General features: G+C 39.9%; 2 protein-coding genes across 2 annotated transcripts; both read left to right on the top strand.

Annotated features, from left to right (window-relative positions):
- Nucleotides 1–4,648: 4,648 nt before the first annotated feature.
- Nucleotides 4,649–14,177, top strand: LOC105902498 (ectonucleoside triphosphate diphosphohydrolase 2). Its single transcript, XM_012830085.3, has 9 exons — nt 4,649–5,198; nt 8,856–8,973; nt 9,858–10,008; nt 10,442–10,601; nt 11,540–11,767; nt 12,023–12,292; nt 12,485–12,604; nt 12,951–13,085; nt 13,450–14,177. Exons 1-9 carry the CDS (start codon nt 5,082–5,084, stop codon nt 13,657–13,659), a joined length of 1,509 nt encoding a protein of 502 aa, XP_012685539.2. The 5' UTR covers nt 4,649–5,081; the 3' UTR covers nt 13,660–14,177.
- Nucleotides 14,178–16,292: 2,115 nt separating this feature from the next.
- Nucleotides 16,293–17,844, top strand: phpt1 (phosphohistidine phosphatase 1). Its single transcript, XM_012830090.3, has 3 exons — nt 16,293–16,529; nt 16,900–17,027; nt 17,276–17,844. Exons 1-3 carry the CDS (start codon nt 16,382–16,384, stop codon nt 17,366–17,368), a joined length of 369 nt encoding a protein of 122 aa, XP_012685544.1. The 5' UTR covers nt 16,293–16,381; the 3' UTR covers nt 17,369–17,844.
- The last annotated feature ends 124 nt before the right edge of the window (nt 17,845–17,968 follow it).

The following is a 17,968-nucleotide window of genomic DNA, read 5'->3' as shown; positions in this document are numbered from 1 at the left end:
ATTTATCTACCATACATAGTTCCTGGGAAGTGCAATTTGAATGATACATGTTTCAAGATGGCAGCCATGATTGGTATAAAATTTGAATTTCAAAAAAGTTTGTAGATTAGTCTGATAAGGATAATCTCAGTGTCAAATCCAATTTTTTTTAAGATGGAGAATTTGAATTTAGAACTTTAGAATTGCAGAGAAAATGTCGTAGAAAATGTCAAAGAACTTCAAACTTGTGCATCTTGATGGTCAAGGATCATCATCTTCTTGCACAGCCAAGACTGACTTGAAGCTCTCTATTATATGCCAAGAAGACAAGGCAGAGGCATTGACATGTCCTTTGCCGTCCAAGCGAACAGACAAGGGAAGTGGATACAGTTCACTTGCAGAGCATTTGATTCAGTTCAATGAATTTGGACAGCTCCCTTCAACACTCCCCTTGAAAGACTGGATGAGGGCCACTGTATTGAAGCAGCCATGATTGCGAACAAAGCTTAATACCATAAAACATGCAGGCTGAAGTACAATATAACTTAGCTGCAAAGAGCGCAAAAGCAAAAACTGGGAACAGGCAGTGGAAGACATGACCAACAGACAGAATACAAGCGCACAAGGTCCAAGTCACCTAGTACTTCTGAAATGAGACACCTGCTTCCTCTGCAGACAACCTGAAGCTGCAACGTTTCAATTGGACCAACGGGTGCGCACTTGTGCAACCATACTTGAAGACACAGAACTACTGTAGCAACTTAGTGCTGGGGACATGGTGGCTATCGAAGCAAAGTATCACATCAAGGGCCTAGTAGGTCTCTATAATTGTGTCAGAAAGACCGACCTAGAAGGTCTTGATGATAATGGTCAGGGAAATGCAGCATCAGTCTCCGACATTGTGTTTGCTGAGCTGGTCCTTTACATAGAAGAGACCAGGCAAGGTGAGGAGGCAGCACCAATCTTCAAGCTATATGAACTTGCCCAGTTCTACAAGTGAATGGAATGGAACAGGTTGGAGAAAAGGTTGATACCTTTTTTTGGGGCACCTTTTCACATCTAGATTGTGCTTTTGAATGGGGTTGAGCTGGCAGGCAATATCGTATGTATATTTCTTTCCCTACATCTTTGTTTGTGCAAACATGCAACATACACATGTGCTCTCCGTCCAGCAACCGATTGCAATTATTATCTCAGGAATGAGTTCCGGACAAATTTAACAAGACCACCATCCCGCTCCAGGACTGTGTCTTGATCACGTGAGCTGAAGAGCTGTGGGTCCTATAGGGATGTATAGAGTGTCCTTTTGGCATCTGTTTTGAATTCAAGCTGCATATGCATTAAAAGGGAACTGGATCTTCAATAATTCCCCTTTTGCCCTTGGGCCAAGGAGATCAAGGAGGCACTTAAAGCACGGAGGGAAACAAGGTCACCATCTAGCTCAAACAACAACTCTGTCTAACTAGAGTCACAGATCACAGTACGCACGCACGCACGCACGCACGCACGCACGCACGCACGCACGCATAGATTAACAGATACAAACTCCTGAAAACATTACGACCAAGTTGCCACGCTGTACCTGGCCTAGCACCTGCTCAGCAATACAGTGGGCCACAATGCATACAGATCTGGGAAGTGTTGACTAATGAACTGAACTATGTCTAATATTGTATGAAACCTTTAAAATATTGATAAGATATTATTCACATCTACTTTGCTACTACTGCAGCTTGACGAGCACAATTCCCTAAAAACTAAATCATCAGGAGCAACCCTTCCTTCAGTTCCAAGCCTGTGTAGTGGGGGACCTTTTGAAAGGCAGTAACATCTCAAAAAGAAACTGTGCGGTCCAGATATCCAGAAGAAGGGAAGCTTGTTCCTGAAAACTGGTTAGTCTGCCAAAGCAGTTAAATGTGTTACAATACAAGCATGCTGTGCTTTTATTTCCAAGATATGCTGGATAATCAGAACGAGCAACAGTCCTTTCTTTCTTCATCTAATTTTGATATTCTGACATTTAGATGTCCGCAGCATTGAATATATAGTCTTGTCAAATCTATAGGGAGGCCTAGACTGAGTCATCTGGTTCCATAGGGACACAGGCACCCTCTTCTATGGCTGAGCAAAACTTACCAACAAGGTGTGTATGTGTATACTGCAACCCAAAGCCAATATTAGGCTGTGACATAGTTCAGTTCATTAGTCAACACTCCCCAGATCCGTGTGCATGGGGGCCACTGTATTGCTGAGCAGGAGCTAGGCCAGGTACAGCATGGCAACAGTTTTGGAGTTACAGTTTTTCTCGATTGTTTAAGCACGATTTTGATGGTTTTGTTTTGTTTTTCAAAACACTACACACAATTAGCACAACCACACACCCAATTAGCAAAACACCTCAGATATTTTGCTAAATGAAACACTCCATACACCAATATCAAAACCATATTTTATTACCATTTGAAACACACACGTTGCATATGACTTAATTCTGTTTGTACCAATTACACACTGCTGTTGCAAACTTAAAACACTTTTAGCAATTCTACTTCTCAGTGATTAGAGTAGTGTAAGTGAAGTACACGGAGTTATTGCAAATATACAATACATTCACCAAACACTACACAAGACCAATGCTGCAGACTGATGAAAATATAATTTCTTTCTCTCCATATACCCAAATCAGTCAACATGTCAACATGGAGAATCACAACAAAACATGTCCCACTTTTCATGCATAACAGTAGTGTGCATAACACTGTAAGCTCAGCAGATATCAGACAAACGTACAATTCTGTATCCAGTACAGGTTACAATTACAGTAAAAAAAAAACTGAAAATACAGTACAGATAGAAGTTGTTTCATTTGAACCTGATGTCTTTTCAGGATGCTTGCAAGTGTTGACTGAGAGACCTGATGGACATTATTGAAAATGGCATGGTCACCGATAATGTTGGCTTGAATTTCTCTGAGCCTGATAGCATTATTGGCCAAAACCATGTTTATGATCTCTCTCTCTTGTTCTCGCGTGAATATGGGCCCCCTTCCTCCTTTCAAATTAATTTGATAAATTTGGTCCTGTTCTTCTTTGAGCTCGTTTTCCTCCTGCTTCAGGTCTTCCTCTATCTCCACCTCGACCTGGGCCTATGGCATGGCCTCCGCCTCCGCCTCCGCCTCTTCCACCTTCTCCTCCTCCGTGGATTCCCCCTCGCACCCTCACTCTACTTCTTCTGACTTTTTCCATTTTGGTTGAAGACAGGTGAACTCACCTGCTGCATTTTGTAAGAGAAAATCAAGTTTATTGATGTCACCTATGTTTAGTCATCAACAAGCAGTTCAGTTGAAGTTCATGTCAAGCAATTTAGCTCAAAACAGTAAACAGATTAATAACTAATTTCACCGTGCTAAGGAAAGAGGCCTATTACCCTGAGGTGTCGCTGCTGGTGTGACATTGACAGGGCCAGCACGGGCCAGCAGTGACAGTGGCCGTAAACTACAACTTTTTAGGGCAGAAAGATCACCACGGGACATGTACGAGATAAGATTAATAGTTGAACTGTGAGAATTGGACTTCTCACACTGAGACCCCATTGTTAAGGAGTTAGTTAGTTACAGCTCCTCAGGGGATCCATGCTTAAGCAACATTGTGGCGACTAAAGGTTAAAAGGAGGATCTGTGTACAATGATGTCAGAATGCATTCTCCAGTCGTGGGTGACAGAGCTCTTTGTGAACTCACCTAAGACTGTATTTGTACATCTCTTGAAACTCAGTAAACTCAACTCAACTCAAACGTATTGCTCCGTGTGGCGGTCTTTCACTTGATTCTCTGTAAACTAACACGTAGAAATAGTATAATCTAACAATTTCTATAGTGCATAAACCTGTTTGGTGTGTCTACAATTAAGCAATCATGTGTTTACACACTTGATGGCTTTGTTTAACTAATGGCTCGTAGGTGTGGTAATTTGACAGTCAGTGTTTTGGAATTGCAAGGACGTGACATCTTGATATATGTGTCTAATGTATACAAGTGTGTTTAGTGTTTTGAAAATCACTGTGTGTATTGTTTTGCAAAATGTGTGAGCTGACATTGTGCATATAGTGGTGCAAATCTGAGCCGATGTTTTGCTCCTTGAGTGTAAGGTTAGATAATTGTGTAATACTTTTGATTTTAGTGTTTATCCAATCGTAAAAAACTGTATTAACACAGGGCCCACACATTTCATCACAAGCATAAATCTATCTGAGCTACATGTGTTTAAATAAAAGACGATTAAGTACTTTTACAACATAGACCCAAACAACTATCTAAACAGGGAGAGGTGCACTTTTAGGTCTTGCAGAGTGCAAGTCTTGAACTTGTCATTTTAAGTTTTATCCTAATGACCCCATGATACACAAACCATTCAGCCTAATATTATCAAAATGAGATATATTGCTGCACATATCTGCCAGCGGGGCTATTAAGTACATTGATACGTCTTAATGGTATTTGATGTAGCCTGGATGAGAACAGTTAGAACGTGAGATGCAAATTAAGTACCGTCACATCTTAACAGTCATGCAAATGTTTAGGGATTCATTTATGAGAAACTGAACGCGCATATTATATCAAGTAGTCAGCGTCAGTTAGACAACTTTGACACTTGTGATGTGAGTGATTAGGTCCTTTAAATACATATGTACCTGATTTATAACAAGTTGGTTGGTGTCTTTGTACGGCGGGACGTATTAAACGCCCCACTCAGACCTCTCCTTTTCACGGGAACATTTTTCCCACCACGGGTACGGTAGCCCAGGAGCGCAATTCTACTCCGTTCTCAACTGGACTGGCTTCTTACATTCACGTAGGTGCCAACTGCCTAATTGCATTCATAAATGTAATGGATACAAAGCACTCGTCCCATCAGCAGAACATTCGTCAGTATGTTCGTCATCTCAACTTCGCGAAAGTGTAAAGTGTGATGCAGATGTTTGTCACAGTCGACTGTCAGAGTTCCCTCGCTGTAATGCGATCTCACTTGTCGCGTGTATTTACCAGTGAAAGTCACGCAGCACTCGAGAGACTGCTCTGATTGCTATTCATTTCACTTCGAGGGGATGGAAATCCGAAGTTCTCAAATATTCGTCCCGTTGACGCTTTTGCTCTTGGGAATTGTGACTATTCTTTTGCTCACCATTTCGTCCAGGGATATTTATGCACCTCCACCTGACATGGTAAGTTACTCAGCTTCTAAAAGCCTCACATTTCAAACTGACCAAATCACCACTGGTGCAGCTGGCACTATTGGTTAAAGCCAAAGTTTACGTTTAAGATCCGGTGATCTGTCAACATTAATTTAGGCTGATATCATGAAAGTGGACTTAACTGGCACGCTAAAAATATATCATGTAACCCATCTGGTGTGGTCCCCCGACCCCCTCCCTAACTCAACCCTCCTTGTCTTTGGTTTTGTCGCCTGTTCTGACTAAATGTTTATCTGAAGGACAAGTTTTATTTTGGAACTACACCAGACCCCTTTCCATAAATCATTTAGGAAATGTAATATCCCTAACTATTAATTTGGCTAGACTTAACGGTGCTTTTGAGACAGCCAGATCCGTTGAGGGTGGATAATGCGTTGACGTTTGCGACCCGTTTTTGTTTTGCGGGTAGTTGCAATTAGACAAAGTATTCCTGCATTGCAATGAAGCTGACCGACTGACAGAGACCACTTATTTCCTACAGTTCATTATGTTAATGCCTTACATTAATTTCTAATCACAATGGATACTTTTTCAACATGACTGGTAGGCTATATCAAGCCACATGATAGGAAATGTCGTCCCAAAATATTTAAGAAGTCATTGTGCTGCTTGTTAGTTATTATATAGCGTGCACTAAGAAGCAGTCTGTACTAAAACAAACAAACAAAAAAAAATGTTGGCTTTTCTATAATCCTGTCCTTAATGCTGAAAACTGAAAATCAGGCATAATCCCATTCAGAGACATTGGTTCTCATAAACTACTTAAAGCTCAGAAGTAATTAATAGATTCGCATTACTTCCCCTCCCTTGGTATTGCTCTCTGTTCTTGTGCAGTATGCATGTATTGGTGTGTATGGAGAGAGGAAGAGACGCATTCAAAGATGAGGACGTTGAGTCAATAATATCAAGTGAAAGTGAAGCACATGTAGAACAAGTACATGTTCAGCTCATGAATGAAAGTATGTGTGTGTGCATAAATGTGTACTTTAAATGTTCTTTGTTATGGTGTGACTCTTAATCATGACTGTGCAACTGTGCACCTTGATGCAAGTCATTTGGACAGCATGGTGGTGTAACTGTTTGTGGTGTGCATGTGGTTTACTTTTTTGCACTAGAAGAACATCCTGTGATCTGGAAAGGCCATTTTCTCAACTCAATGGTTTGTGCCAGCATGCTGCAACAAGCCACCGTTAAGCCATAATCACAACTGGTCTCACGGTGTGTCTGCAGCGTGTGAAGAGCATGCATAGTGTGTAAATCCCCTTAAACGTTGCCACACCTGCGCTGAAACTCTCACCTAGCATTGAACACCTTACTGACCTAGAGCTATTTGCATACTACAGTCAACTGCAAATATGTGAAAGATAAGTGTGCAAGAGTTCAAAAGAATTACTGAGAAAAGAGAGAGATGAGTTAAACAGTTGGGCAATTGAGATGCTGTGAATAGAAAACTGAAAGAATGAAGCTCTCTAGTGAGCAGCATGTAGCACGTTTGTGTCTATGAGTGTAGTGAATTCTATTTCAGTATGACACAAACAGTTCATACAGGCAAAGGAGGAGACAACAGGGGAACAACATGCAGAAGAGAAGGATCAGACTGGACAAAGAATGAGAAGAACTACAAAATTAGTATACAGAAACTGTTTTTATTGATTATTTATGTATGTACTATTTAGTAATTAGTTTATGTTTATATAACTTCATCCATGCCAAACTGGAGCATTGTACTTGTACTTGGGCGAATCTTAACATTACCTAAATGTATCTGTCATTTATCTTTCGGTTTGATGGCCAGTTGCTCAAAGTAGGTCTTGCAAAATCCACTTGTCGGTCCCACATGTCTACCCACACAACATCCCCAAAATACTCAGAAGCATAGCCACATTTATGTTGACGTTTTTTTAGATGTACAGTAGGTGCTGTGTTCCTTTGAACCACGCTCTCTAACTGTAGGCCACATGCAAATATAAATTACTTGTTGCATTTGCAACTACAGCCAATAAGGATGCAGCTTGTCTAGACAAAATGTTAATGATCATAGACAAAAGACCACCACTAATCTTACCAAAATAACTTTAAGTTCATTTTCTACTACTGCAACTACCACTACTATTAGATGTTATTATACATGCCTCTATTACAAATGAATAGGCATGATCAGGGAATGAATTGTATGAAGCACGAAGGATCTTGCAGACTCATTCATCTAGAATGATTGAATATGATTGAGGCCAAACACTATGTGCCTTGATGACAGTGTTGAAGAGTCATGGCTGTTTGCCCTGTGGGTATTTGGGACGAGAGACTTATTGAAGAGTTATGGGACCATGTCTGTCAAGTTGTATACGCATGTAAAACAAAAAGTGAAGTACAATTTAAGTAAACTTAGTATACTTGCATGCACTCATGATGAATGTACTAAAAGTGTGGTATTTTCCAATACTAATTATGTACTTAGTATACTGATGATATCATTAGTGCCACTAAAGATAAACTTAAATACAACTAAGTGTACTTAACTGTACTGTTTTGAGACACCATGAAGAAAAACACTGAAATATACTTAAGTACATCTTTTTTGACTAAATCTGTACTTTTTTCAAATGTACGTTGTTTCAACTTATGTCAACAAATGTACTTTGTTTAAACTGTGTTACAAATGAACCACACACAATTATAACAAACATGTATCAAAGATGTCTGTACACATTTCAGTGATAACATATAACATGCTTCAGATACTTACATTTATAGTCGTTGCTGCTGCTGTTGCCAAAAACCACTGCTGTTGTCCGTCATATTTTTTTTACATTTTTAAAAGATGGGAATCACCACGTTGCATCATGGGATGCTCTGGCTGTTTTGAGAATCTGCAAAAATTGTAGGCTGTTTTCAAAACACACAATTAAGTTACTAATAAAACACTTCTGTATATTTCTGGGATAGTATACTAATATCAATTTACAAATATCAATTTACGTGCACAGAAGTACTACTGAGGTAGAAATGTACCTGTTTTTTTTGTTTTTTAATCAAGTGAAATTGAACTTGATAATTGATAATACATGAAACAATACACATACTACATAATATATGATAATTCATAATATATGATAATACATGAAAATCCATCAAACTTGAACTTGTATTTAAAGCATTCAAAGCACACTATTATGTAATGCACTAATACAACACTTCTGTGTATTTTGGGGGTGGTATACTTAAACTTACTACACTAAACATCAATTGAAGTATTAGTGCATATTAGTTAACTTATATTAAGTACACCGAAGTACTGCTGAGGTAGACATGTACTTGTAATAAGTGCATTTGTAATATGCACTTGAATTTAGCACAAAAATACAATAGTGTGCTAGAAATGTACTTCTAATTTACAGTTAAAAAAAAAAAAAAAACAGTACACTTTATTTCTACGTAGTCCTCTGACTTACAGTATTTGTTTGAGCCCTGTAACTAGTGTAACAACAGGATAGAGAAAGACGAGAGCAAACACACACACACACACGCACACACACATTGGTTGTATCATGTGAATCTCCTTCCCTCCCTCCTCGTCAACCTTCTCTCACCTCTCTGTATTTGTCTTTCTCTTTCACCCTGCCTCAGTATGGGATTGTGTTGGATGCGGGATCCTCCCACACGTCCATGTACATCTACAAGTGGCCAGCGGACAAACTGAACGACACAGGCGTCGTCAGCCAGCACAGCGAGTATCATGTGAAAGGTTAGTAGCTCCCCCAACCCCCCAAACCCCCAAACCATTAAGCAGTCCCTTACACACAAAGTAATGTCTCTATACAAGACTGTATAAGCAACAAAAAGACACACACGCGCAGTGGCTATGGTACTGTATGTATGATGGTGCAGCATCATGCTGTGCTGATATATACTGTATATACTGTATATATAGATATATTTTACATCCACAAAACAGCCACAAACCCATTCAGGATGAGGTTGTTTTTCTTCTTGCCTCAGTTTGGATAAGTACTTTGTGATCATGTCAGTTGTAACTGCAATGACGGCACAGCCCAAGTAATTTGTACTATAGCAATAAATGTGCTGGTAAAGAATGATCTAAACCCCTATGATCAGGTCTCAGAGGCTGCCACACAACCATGCCATGCAACCACATGCATGAGTTGCCCTGTCTTGTCTCTTTGGGTGACTCATGATTTACAGTTTTGGAGTCCTGCCTGAGTTTCCACAAAGGCTGTTCACCTTTAACTTCCGCCTGCAGCAGTCACCTACACCTTGACCAACATCCTCCAAACACACAGGATCATTTCCTGTGCAGACCGAAAGTAACTGTCCCACGGTTCATTTAGAAACCACAGACCTCAGCAGGACTGGTGTGAACATGATGGCGAAGTCGACATGCATGTGCCTTTCTGAAATACAGGTCTGTTTGTGCCGATAAGAGGATCTTACCAAGGCATGTCTTTCTGACTGTAGCAGTTCTGTGGATACTGATATATTAAATTGCTACACTTTCCCCAGGCAAAACTAAAGTTTGTAGAGTTGTCTATGAATACTTTGGCTGTTGTAAAGAAGCTCACTCTTTTCTTGTATGTTTTCTCAGTTTTTATGTGTTCTGTTCTAATTCAGGAGGGGGAATCTCCAGCTATGCAGGCAAACCAGGAGCTGCTGCTCTCAGTCTGGAAGACTGTCTCAAGAATGCCACAATGGAAATCCCTAAAGCACGTCATCAGCTCACACCTATCTACCTGGGTGCAACAGCTGGGATGAGGCTCTTAAAGTGTGTGTGTGTGTGTGTGTGTATGTGTGTGTGTGTGTGTGTGTCTTGCTTGTTTTGCTTATATTGTTTCCCAGAACTATGATGAGATCAGGGCTTCCCTAACCTGACAGAACAGGCTGAAACAGCCCAATACATGAGTGAAAATAGGCCAAGGATTCTACCTAACACTACCACACCCTCCTTCTCGCGAACACATACACACAGACAAAGAAACACTTGTATTTCATACACTTACAGTCACATACTGTATACACAAATCTAGCAACACCACCTGATCTTTGAGGAACGTACCTTCACATTACTCACACTGCTATTCATCTATTTAAGGTTTGTTTTGTTTGTTTGGTTTGGTAAAGGTGCACAAATGTTTGTGCCTCTCAGATAGCCTACTCATCCTCATCATATTGTCCTTCATTCTCTTTTTCTTCTGCAGTATCTCCGACCCTAAACGGTGTGCAAGTGTTCTTAAGGAGGTTGGTGAGAAGATCAAGAGCTATCCCTTCAACTTTAAGGGGGCAGCGATTATTAGCGGGCAGAAAGAGGGCGCATATGGCTGGGTAACTGTGAACTACCTGCTGGAGAACTTCATTAAGGTATACTGAGCTCTGGAGATTGTGAGGAAAAGTTAACAGAATTAGCAGTGGCAAAGTCTTTCAGTAAAAATGGGGTGCATAGTTCATTATTCATTCTCCCTTCTGAGATTGATCCATGACCTTTGTGTTATTAGCAACTTCCTCCACCAGTTGTGCTGCAAGAACACAAATAGTACGTTTAGGGGTTTCTCTATGGAGACTGTATGAAGCAAGAACACAAATAGTATGTTTAAGGGTTTCTCTATGGGGACTATATGAAGCAAGAACACAAATAGTACATTTAAGGGTTTCTCTATGGAGACTGTATGAAGCAAGAACACAAATAGTATGTTTAGGGGTTTCTTTATGGGGACTATGTGAACGTTTAGGGGTTTCTCTATGGGGACTATGTGAACGTTTAGGGGTTATGGGGACAATATGAAGTAACTTTTTTTGATAGAGTAACATGTGTTAGCCTGAATCAGATTTTATCACCTGAATCTGGTCACAGCAGTCAGAAAGAGAGAATGAAAACAAAGTATGAGAGCAAAGGCAGAAGTTGTTTTAGATAATATTCAGGAACCATGCACTTAATACTCATTATGTTAGTATGCAATGTTAGTCATCCAATGATCTGGGAGACAGAGAGGACACATTAGATGCATTTATGGCTAATATAACCTTTTTCACAATCTGTGAGTCATTCTGAAATGAGGACAATGGTGAAGTTGACTCTTGTTTTGATGAAAACTAAATAAAAGGTCAACAGCAGACTTTTTAGGGCTGTGTGAGGGCCTTTACTTGCCCATGAAGTCACACATATGGAGTACTCACTTTAGTAGCGTGACATTTATCTTTGGAATTCAGACATTACTTTCTACAACTGTGTTTTGATGAAATTGAATTGAACGGAATAAACCTATAGGTACCTTCACTCCAATTCCAATCCAATTCTACAGTATGGATTCATAGGCCGCTGGCTGAGACCAGGAAAGCCAACAGTCGGGGCACTGGATTTTGGAGGGGCCTCCACCCAGATCACATTTGTGAACCAGGATCATGCAGAGAACCCAGAGGAACAGATGGCACTGCGGCTCTATGGGCAAAACTACACGCTGTACACCCACAGCTTCCTCTGCTATGGCCGGGACCAGATGCTGCTCAAGCTCCTGGCTCAAATTTTGAAGGTGAGAGAGATGACCGGTTGTCTGACGATGACAAAGAGATGACCTTCTGTCAAATTAAGGAGTACACTTACTGGGACGTGAACCTGACTTTGATTAAACTGCTAAATCTATGCCAATTCACCCTCATGTTTCAAGGACTTAGTTGTATCACCTCACCTTGGAGATAGTTACTATGGCCACTGACATTTTATCTGAAAGGATGACGAATCTTCGCTCTTCTTCTCCCTTATATTCCCCATGTTCTGTTACTCATAGTCTCAGAGCTCTGGACCTACTGTGTCCCACCCCTGTTATCCAGAAGGCCTTGTGGTGAACGTAACCCTGCGAAGTGTGTTTGACTCTCCCTGCACAACCTCCTTGAGACCCACACCCTACGACCCAGAGGCAACTGTTACACTGAAGGGCACCGGCGAATATGCCTTCTGTCGGGGCAACATGTCTGAGATCTTCGACTTCCAGAACTGTTCCTTTTCCAAGTGTTCCTTCGATCAGGTCTTCCAGCCCAACGTCAGTGGCAACTTCATGGTGAGGTTTGATAGGGTGTGGCAAATCGGAGCAGGCAGACCAGCCTCCAATGACACTAAAAGTATGAAGTTTGAGGGTAATCAATTTGAGAACGACAATGTTGACAATGACCATTTGAGACTTGTCTCATTTTATGTAATACCAGTATGATTTTTCAATATCAATAAATAACATGTCTGCCTTCCCTCTCAGGCATTCTCAGCTTTCTTCTATGTGCATGCATTCTTGGAACACATCACTGGGGTAGCTGTGAACACTCCGGCTAAACTGGAGGAAGCAACCGGAGCTCTCTGTAAGATGAGCTTCAATGAGGTAACGGCTGATTCTAGTGTGTGTGTGGAGGGGAGTGGGGGGCGCGTGTGTTTGTAGTATAGAGTGTGTGGAGGTGAGTAGACATGCCAGTGTGTGTCTAACTGCCAAAATATCAGTCAACATTACTGTTTTTACAGCAGTTTCCAAGACTTTACCGATTACTACAGTCACACGACCAATATAAGATCAGTTTTGTTTTTGCCTTCAGTATTTTGCTAGTCCTAGCAAAAAAACTTGGGCATATGAGGACAACAGCACTTTAGATATGGCTATTCTGGTGTGTCAGGACATTAAGAGTGTATACTATGGTGTATCTTCATTTTTTTATGCCATTGTGTTATCTCAGATGTTTAGGAAAGCTCAAAAAGAAGGATCACGCCTGCAAGATTACTGTGCTGCCTCTGTGTTCATCAACGAGCTCCTGCTCAAAGCCTATGCTTTCGATGAAGAGTCCTTCACAAAAATTGACTTCCAAAAAAAGGTGTGTGTGTGTGTGTATGTTAAAGGTGATAGGCAGAGCTTTATTCAAATATATATATATATATATATATATATTTATTTATTTTTACCTTGGGTACATTGTGAAAGCCATTGGAGACATTTGAATAAACTGAATGACTGTCGTTTCTTTGTAGCCAGTTTGAAATTATTTGTTACAGAAACTAAATTTGTTTCTGTAACTAATATTGTGTGTGTGTGTAATTAAGGTTGTACTCACTTTCCTTTGCAGTATTAAATTGAACAGAATATACTCCCACCGCACCACACCATTGTTTACACCCCTACACCTCTGTATATTTGTTTGTTTGAGTTTTTAACATATAAAACTTTTTTTCCCCTCCCAGGCAGGAGATACCTCTGTGGGCTGGGCTCTAGGCTACATGCTAATTCTAAGCAACCTGGTGCCAGCCGAGAGCCTCTCACTGAGGAAAGCCCTGCTCCCTAATATCTGGGTCTTCTTAATCGTTCTCTCCACGCTGCTGCTTGTCGCTGCCCTGGGGCTTTTGGTCCACCACTCCTACCGACAGCAGAAGGGAGCCAGGGGTGATCCCTAGAGCCCAGCAGAGGAGGTGTAGGCTGGTGGCTGGCCTTGGGACTAGACCTCTGATGTTACTGATTCATTCCAGAAGTATTTGTATGGGAATGCACCGTGACTCCTGAGAGAGGAGTGTTTTCTTATTTCTTTCAAGTGTTGTATTGGTCCAATGGCAGCTGTAATTACAAACAAGTTAAATTCTCTTTTCTTGGTTATGGACTTAGTTAGGTACCATGGCTCTTATTGAGGCAGTTGACGTTTGCTGATGACTGAGTGAAATCTGTATATAGAGTATTAGAGGCTTACAGAGTATGGGTACAATGTTGAAACCCATTCTGTGATAGGTTGATGGATGGATGTCAAGCTACTCCATTATTACTTCATACTTGCTTTCGAGTGTTTAAGTTTCAATTTCCAAACATGCTTAACAGTCTTTCCAGGCAAACAACTTGAAAACAACTTATGTGCATTGTAAACCAATGTTTAACCAATGATAACTTTTATTTAATTTGCTTATTAAATCTGTGTTTTCCATTACTTGTTTTGTACGAGTTTTCTCTGTTAAATGTTAGACCTTAAAAGTACATGAGTAATTTGAGAGGGATACTGTGTGTTTCAGAATTCAAAATCCATCATATAAGTATTAGTTAAACTTGAGAGCCAAAATCTTTTTAGAATCTGAATTTAAATGGGCCCTGTATTAGATACTGGAAGATTGGGTCACTGATATGCCTACTTTACTTTTTCACCTGATTATAACATGTTCTGTAATAATGTTTTACACGTTTTTTCAGTGGATTTAAATGAGACTTACACTTTGGATTTCAGAATGACACAGTCACATTATTTAGAACAGATCACTGACTTCCAGGCAGACCCTAGATGACATGATGTCTCTTTTAAACATTGTACTAACTCACCAGCACATTGCCACATTCAATGTCATGCTTTCTCCACTAAACGGCACGTAGAAGTGGTCTTGACATCGTAAACTTAAAATCTGACCTTCAGCAGATTCAATTTAGGTGATTGCCCCCGAGTATACTGATTGGCTTGAAACTAGTTTAGGAGGACTGAAATTCCTATGGCATTGTTTCTAAAAGAAAATGTGAAAAGCTAAAAATTATTGCCTATTTGTCTTCTGGTGAAAACTAGTTACACTGTCTCTTGAGGACAGTTGAGGTGAACATTAATACGTAGGTAGGTAGGCCTGCAATGTCACATTTTCACCTTCCCCATATTCTATTAATCTGAGGGGAAATCTTGCTAAACTACTAGCCTACTTGCCAGTGGGCAATGAAATGAACAAGGCGCAAAACAAGACTGAGGGAAAGTCTCAGGCTGGTTACATTGCAGCGTTTGTGAGCATATATTACCTGGCTCAACTTCTGGCCACATTAAGACAAATATGTACTTAAATAAAAGTCAACAATCAGCTTTAGTTTTCTAGAAACACCAGATATATCAATTGCATAACCATGATAACAAATGGACTAAATAAGGACGAACTCATCTCACAAATTTATAATTTTGTTTTAAAAAAGGAAACATTGCTAAACTAAACAGGTGAAATTGAATTGTGTTCAATAGGAAGACATTGTGACAAACACCACACTATACTAATAAAACAAAGGATTGTGTTTTAATAAAAGTGGGGTTGAATATCTTCAAATCATCCTACATATGTACACAAATGTGTTTATTAGTGAGTAATCTCATCATTGACTACACCACTACTTAGATTAGCAGTCGATCATAGGAGACCAAATGCATTGTGCTCAAAGGCAGGTCATTGTGACATAGACAACACTCTGCTAAATAAAAAAAGGATTGGCAAAATTGCATTATGTCCAATGGAAAGATATTGTGACACTCAACTTGATGAGAACATTTTGAATATAGACTACTTAAAACCTCTTATAAAGTGTGTGCTTACATCTAAACAAACAATATCATGGAATTTTGAGCATTTATGTTGGTGTTCTTTAAAACTACCTTAATTACACAAGTAGCCACATTTTTCAAAAGGGATTACATTCGGGCACGGATAGCAAATTGTAGTTGTTAACACAAATTGTGGTCATATCTAGTCTGTGACATGTGATAACATTGATCTGATCTACAGTAGCCTATACTTAGCAATGGACAGATGTAATTTTGTAATCATCCATGCGCTGTTTATATATTTTTTTAGGCAAGTGCACTGCTTTCAACAACACTGTTTTCAAACAATAAGTTGGCGGCTGTGCCTGTCTTTCAAGTAAAATTCACCTCACCTCACAGTCATTAACAAAGGACTTTTTGAAGTATAGTGGGGGTTTTTATGTCCCAATAGCCTCGCATAGGTATAAATACAATGGACCTATTCTTCCTACTGACTTAAAAATAGGCCAACATAGACTGTTAATGCAGGTTTCACAGATTACAAAATAGGCATTGACACCAGTCTAATAGGTCTGGAAAAGAGCACAATGATGTCTTTCAAATTAATTACCAAGATACTGTCTGCGTAATTAAAGTTAACAATTTTGGTGACCACACAAATGCCCTTTTATTTTAGAACATCTCTGTGACGCCACACTTCCGACCCGGAAATGAATGTGTATTTCCAGTTTTGAAACGCTCTCTGATTGGGTATGGAGCTGTCATACACCAGTCTGCTAACAATCAAGTTAGGTTACACTGCAGACACCGACGGGAAAAAAATGTAAACATTAGCTACTTTTTTTGCTATTGCAAAAATGGCTTCTGCAAAGCTTGCCAGTATTCCCGATGCAGATATTGACCCAAATGGTGTGTTTAAGTACGTGCTTATTCGAGTAAACAGTACAGAAGATGACGACTCCAGTAAAGATATTGTGCGAGGCTACGCATGGGCCGAATACCACGGTAAGGAGGTGGTGGAATGAATGGAAGTTTGAAGTCTTGAGTGTTCGAGAGACCGGGTGGCAGCATGCCGTGTTCTTGTTAACCAAATTAACTGACGTGCTTAGCCCTGCCTGTGGCTTGCAGGGTAATTTAATACACTTTGGGACTACTTACAATAAATAACAAAGGCTGTCGACGCAATTAACTAGAAACACACACGTTGACTGCCATGGCGTTTTAATTACGTTACATTCATGTTTCAACGTGCCTTGTGGAAACGTGCAGAATTTGGCGTTGCATAAACATGTGCGTGACTTGAAGATGTCAGTCCATTAATCACCTCAAAAGTTTTCATTTATATATGCAATACATTTAATCTGTTTCTCATCAGCGGACATATATGACAAAGTGTCGGGGGATTTAGAAAAAGCAGGTGGTGTGGACTGTGAGTGTCTTGGAGGAGGCCGAATCAAACACGATAGCCAGGCCAAGAAAATTCATGTTTATGGATACTCAATGGTAAGATACGAAACGACTGCTCTTGAAGCACATTTGCCTCCACTGATTTAATAAAGCCTTTTTGTTTGAATTATCAAATGTTTGTAGTATAGCTAGTGGTTGTTAGAATGTTCACTGATCATTTTCACTTTTCTGCTGTATGCAAAATGTTGCCTGTGCAGAAATAAGGCAGGAAGCAGGGAAGCATGTGTACATTCTCAGTTTGTGTTGTTTATTTTTCACCCATGCAGTCTCTTGTCCATTTGCAGGGGTTTGGCAAAGCAAACCACTCAGTCTCCACAGAGAAGCTGCAGGCCCGTTACCCAGACTATGAGGTGACGTGGGCAGATGGGGGATATTGATGGATACACTCCTAGATGGCCGGCATTCCTCAAGACTCTGATTCTTCTTTGACCTCCAACAAATAACATAATTGACATTGCCAGTGTGGCGAATCCAGTGGAAGAAAGTGGAAATCGGCCAAGTTGAAATATCTACTTATGGAATATACAGCGCATCACCTGGTTTTGTACATGTTCATGCTTAAAATAGTTCATAGCTTCTGGACTAAAATATTTAATGGAACCATGTCCATCACCCAAATAAGTTCAGTCAGAATATACTAAGTTGTCACTGAACCTCATGAATCATGCCTGGATGCCACTGTGCTAAAATTACAGACTAATGTGTTTTTTCACTCATGTGTTCGTTTTATTTCGTAAGTGCTTTTTGATGCATAAGTTGACTAGGTGTATTTGAAGGCCACTAATTGGTAAGGCAAGGTTCTGTATTAAAGTACAGATGTTAAAACTTGAAAAATAAATCAATTGTTTAAGCATTTGGATAATATTATTATTCCCAGTACATTTCTTCTGTCTTAGTCATAAAAGAAATGTTGAGAAACGTTGAGTAAATCTTAAAGTAGTACTATGCAACAATTTGACACTTTTTGAGGTATGGTT

This window comes from Clupea harengus, chromosome 12, assembly GCF_900700415.2.
Source record: "Clupea harengus chromosome 12, Ch_v2.0.2, whole genome shotgun sequence".
Taxonomy (NCBI): domain Eukaryota; kingdom Metazoa; phylum Chordata; class Actinopteri; order Clupeiformes; family Clupeidae; genus Clupea; species Clupea harengus.
The sequence above is the reverse complement of the archived record's forward strand: the minus strand, read 5'-3'. Positions and strand labels throughout refer to the sequence as shown.

What these genes read in the sequence shown, in the direction of transcription:
- LOC105902498 (XM_012830085.3), top strand. Translation starts at nt 5,082, where the DNA reads ATGGAAATCCGAAGTTCTCAAATATTCGTCCCGTTGACGCTTTTGCTC. An exon ending in ACGTCAGTGGCAACTTCATG is followed by an intron (nt 12,293 to 12,484) that starts GTGAGGTTTGAT and finishes CTTCCCTCTCAG; the next exon opens with GCATTCTCAGCTTTCTTCTA. An exon ending in GTAAGATGAGCTTCAATGAG is followed by an intron (nt 12,605 to 12,950) that starts GTAACGGCTGAT and finishes GTGTTATCTCAG; the next exon opens with ATGTTTAGGAAAGCTCAAAA.
- phpt1 (XM_012830090.3), top strand. Translation starts at nt 16,382, where the DNA reads ATGGCTTCTGCAAAGCTTGCCAGTATTCCCGATGCAGATATTGACCCA. An exon ending in CGCATGGGCCGAATACCACG is followed by an intron (nt 16,530 to 16,899) that starts GTAAGGAGGTGG and finishes GTTTCTCATCAG; the next exon opens with CGGACATATATGACAAAGTG. An exon ending in ATGTTTATGGATACTCAATG is followed by an intron (nt 17,028 to 17,275) that starts GTAAGATACGAA and finishes GTCCATTTGCAG; the next exon opens with GGGTTTGGCAAAGCAAACCA.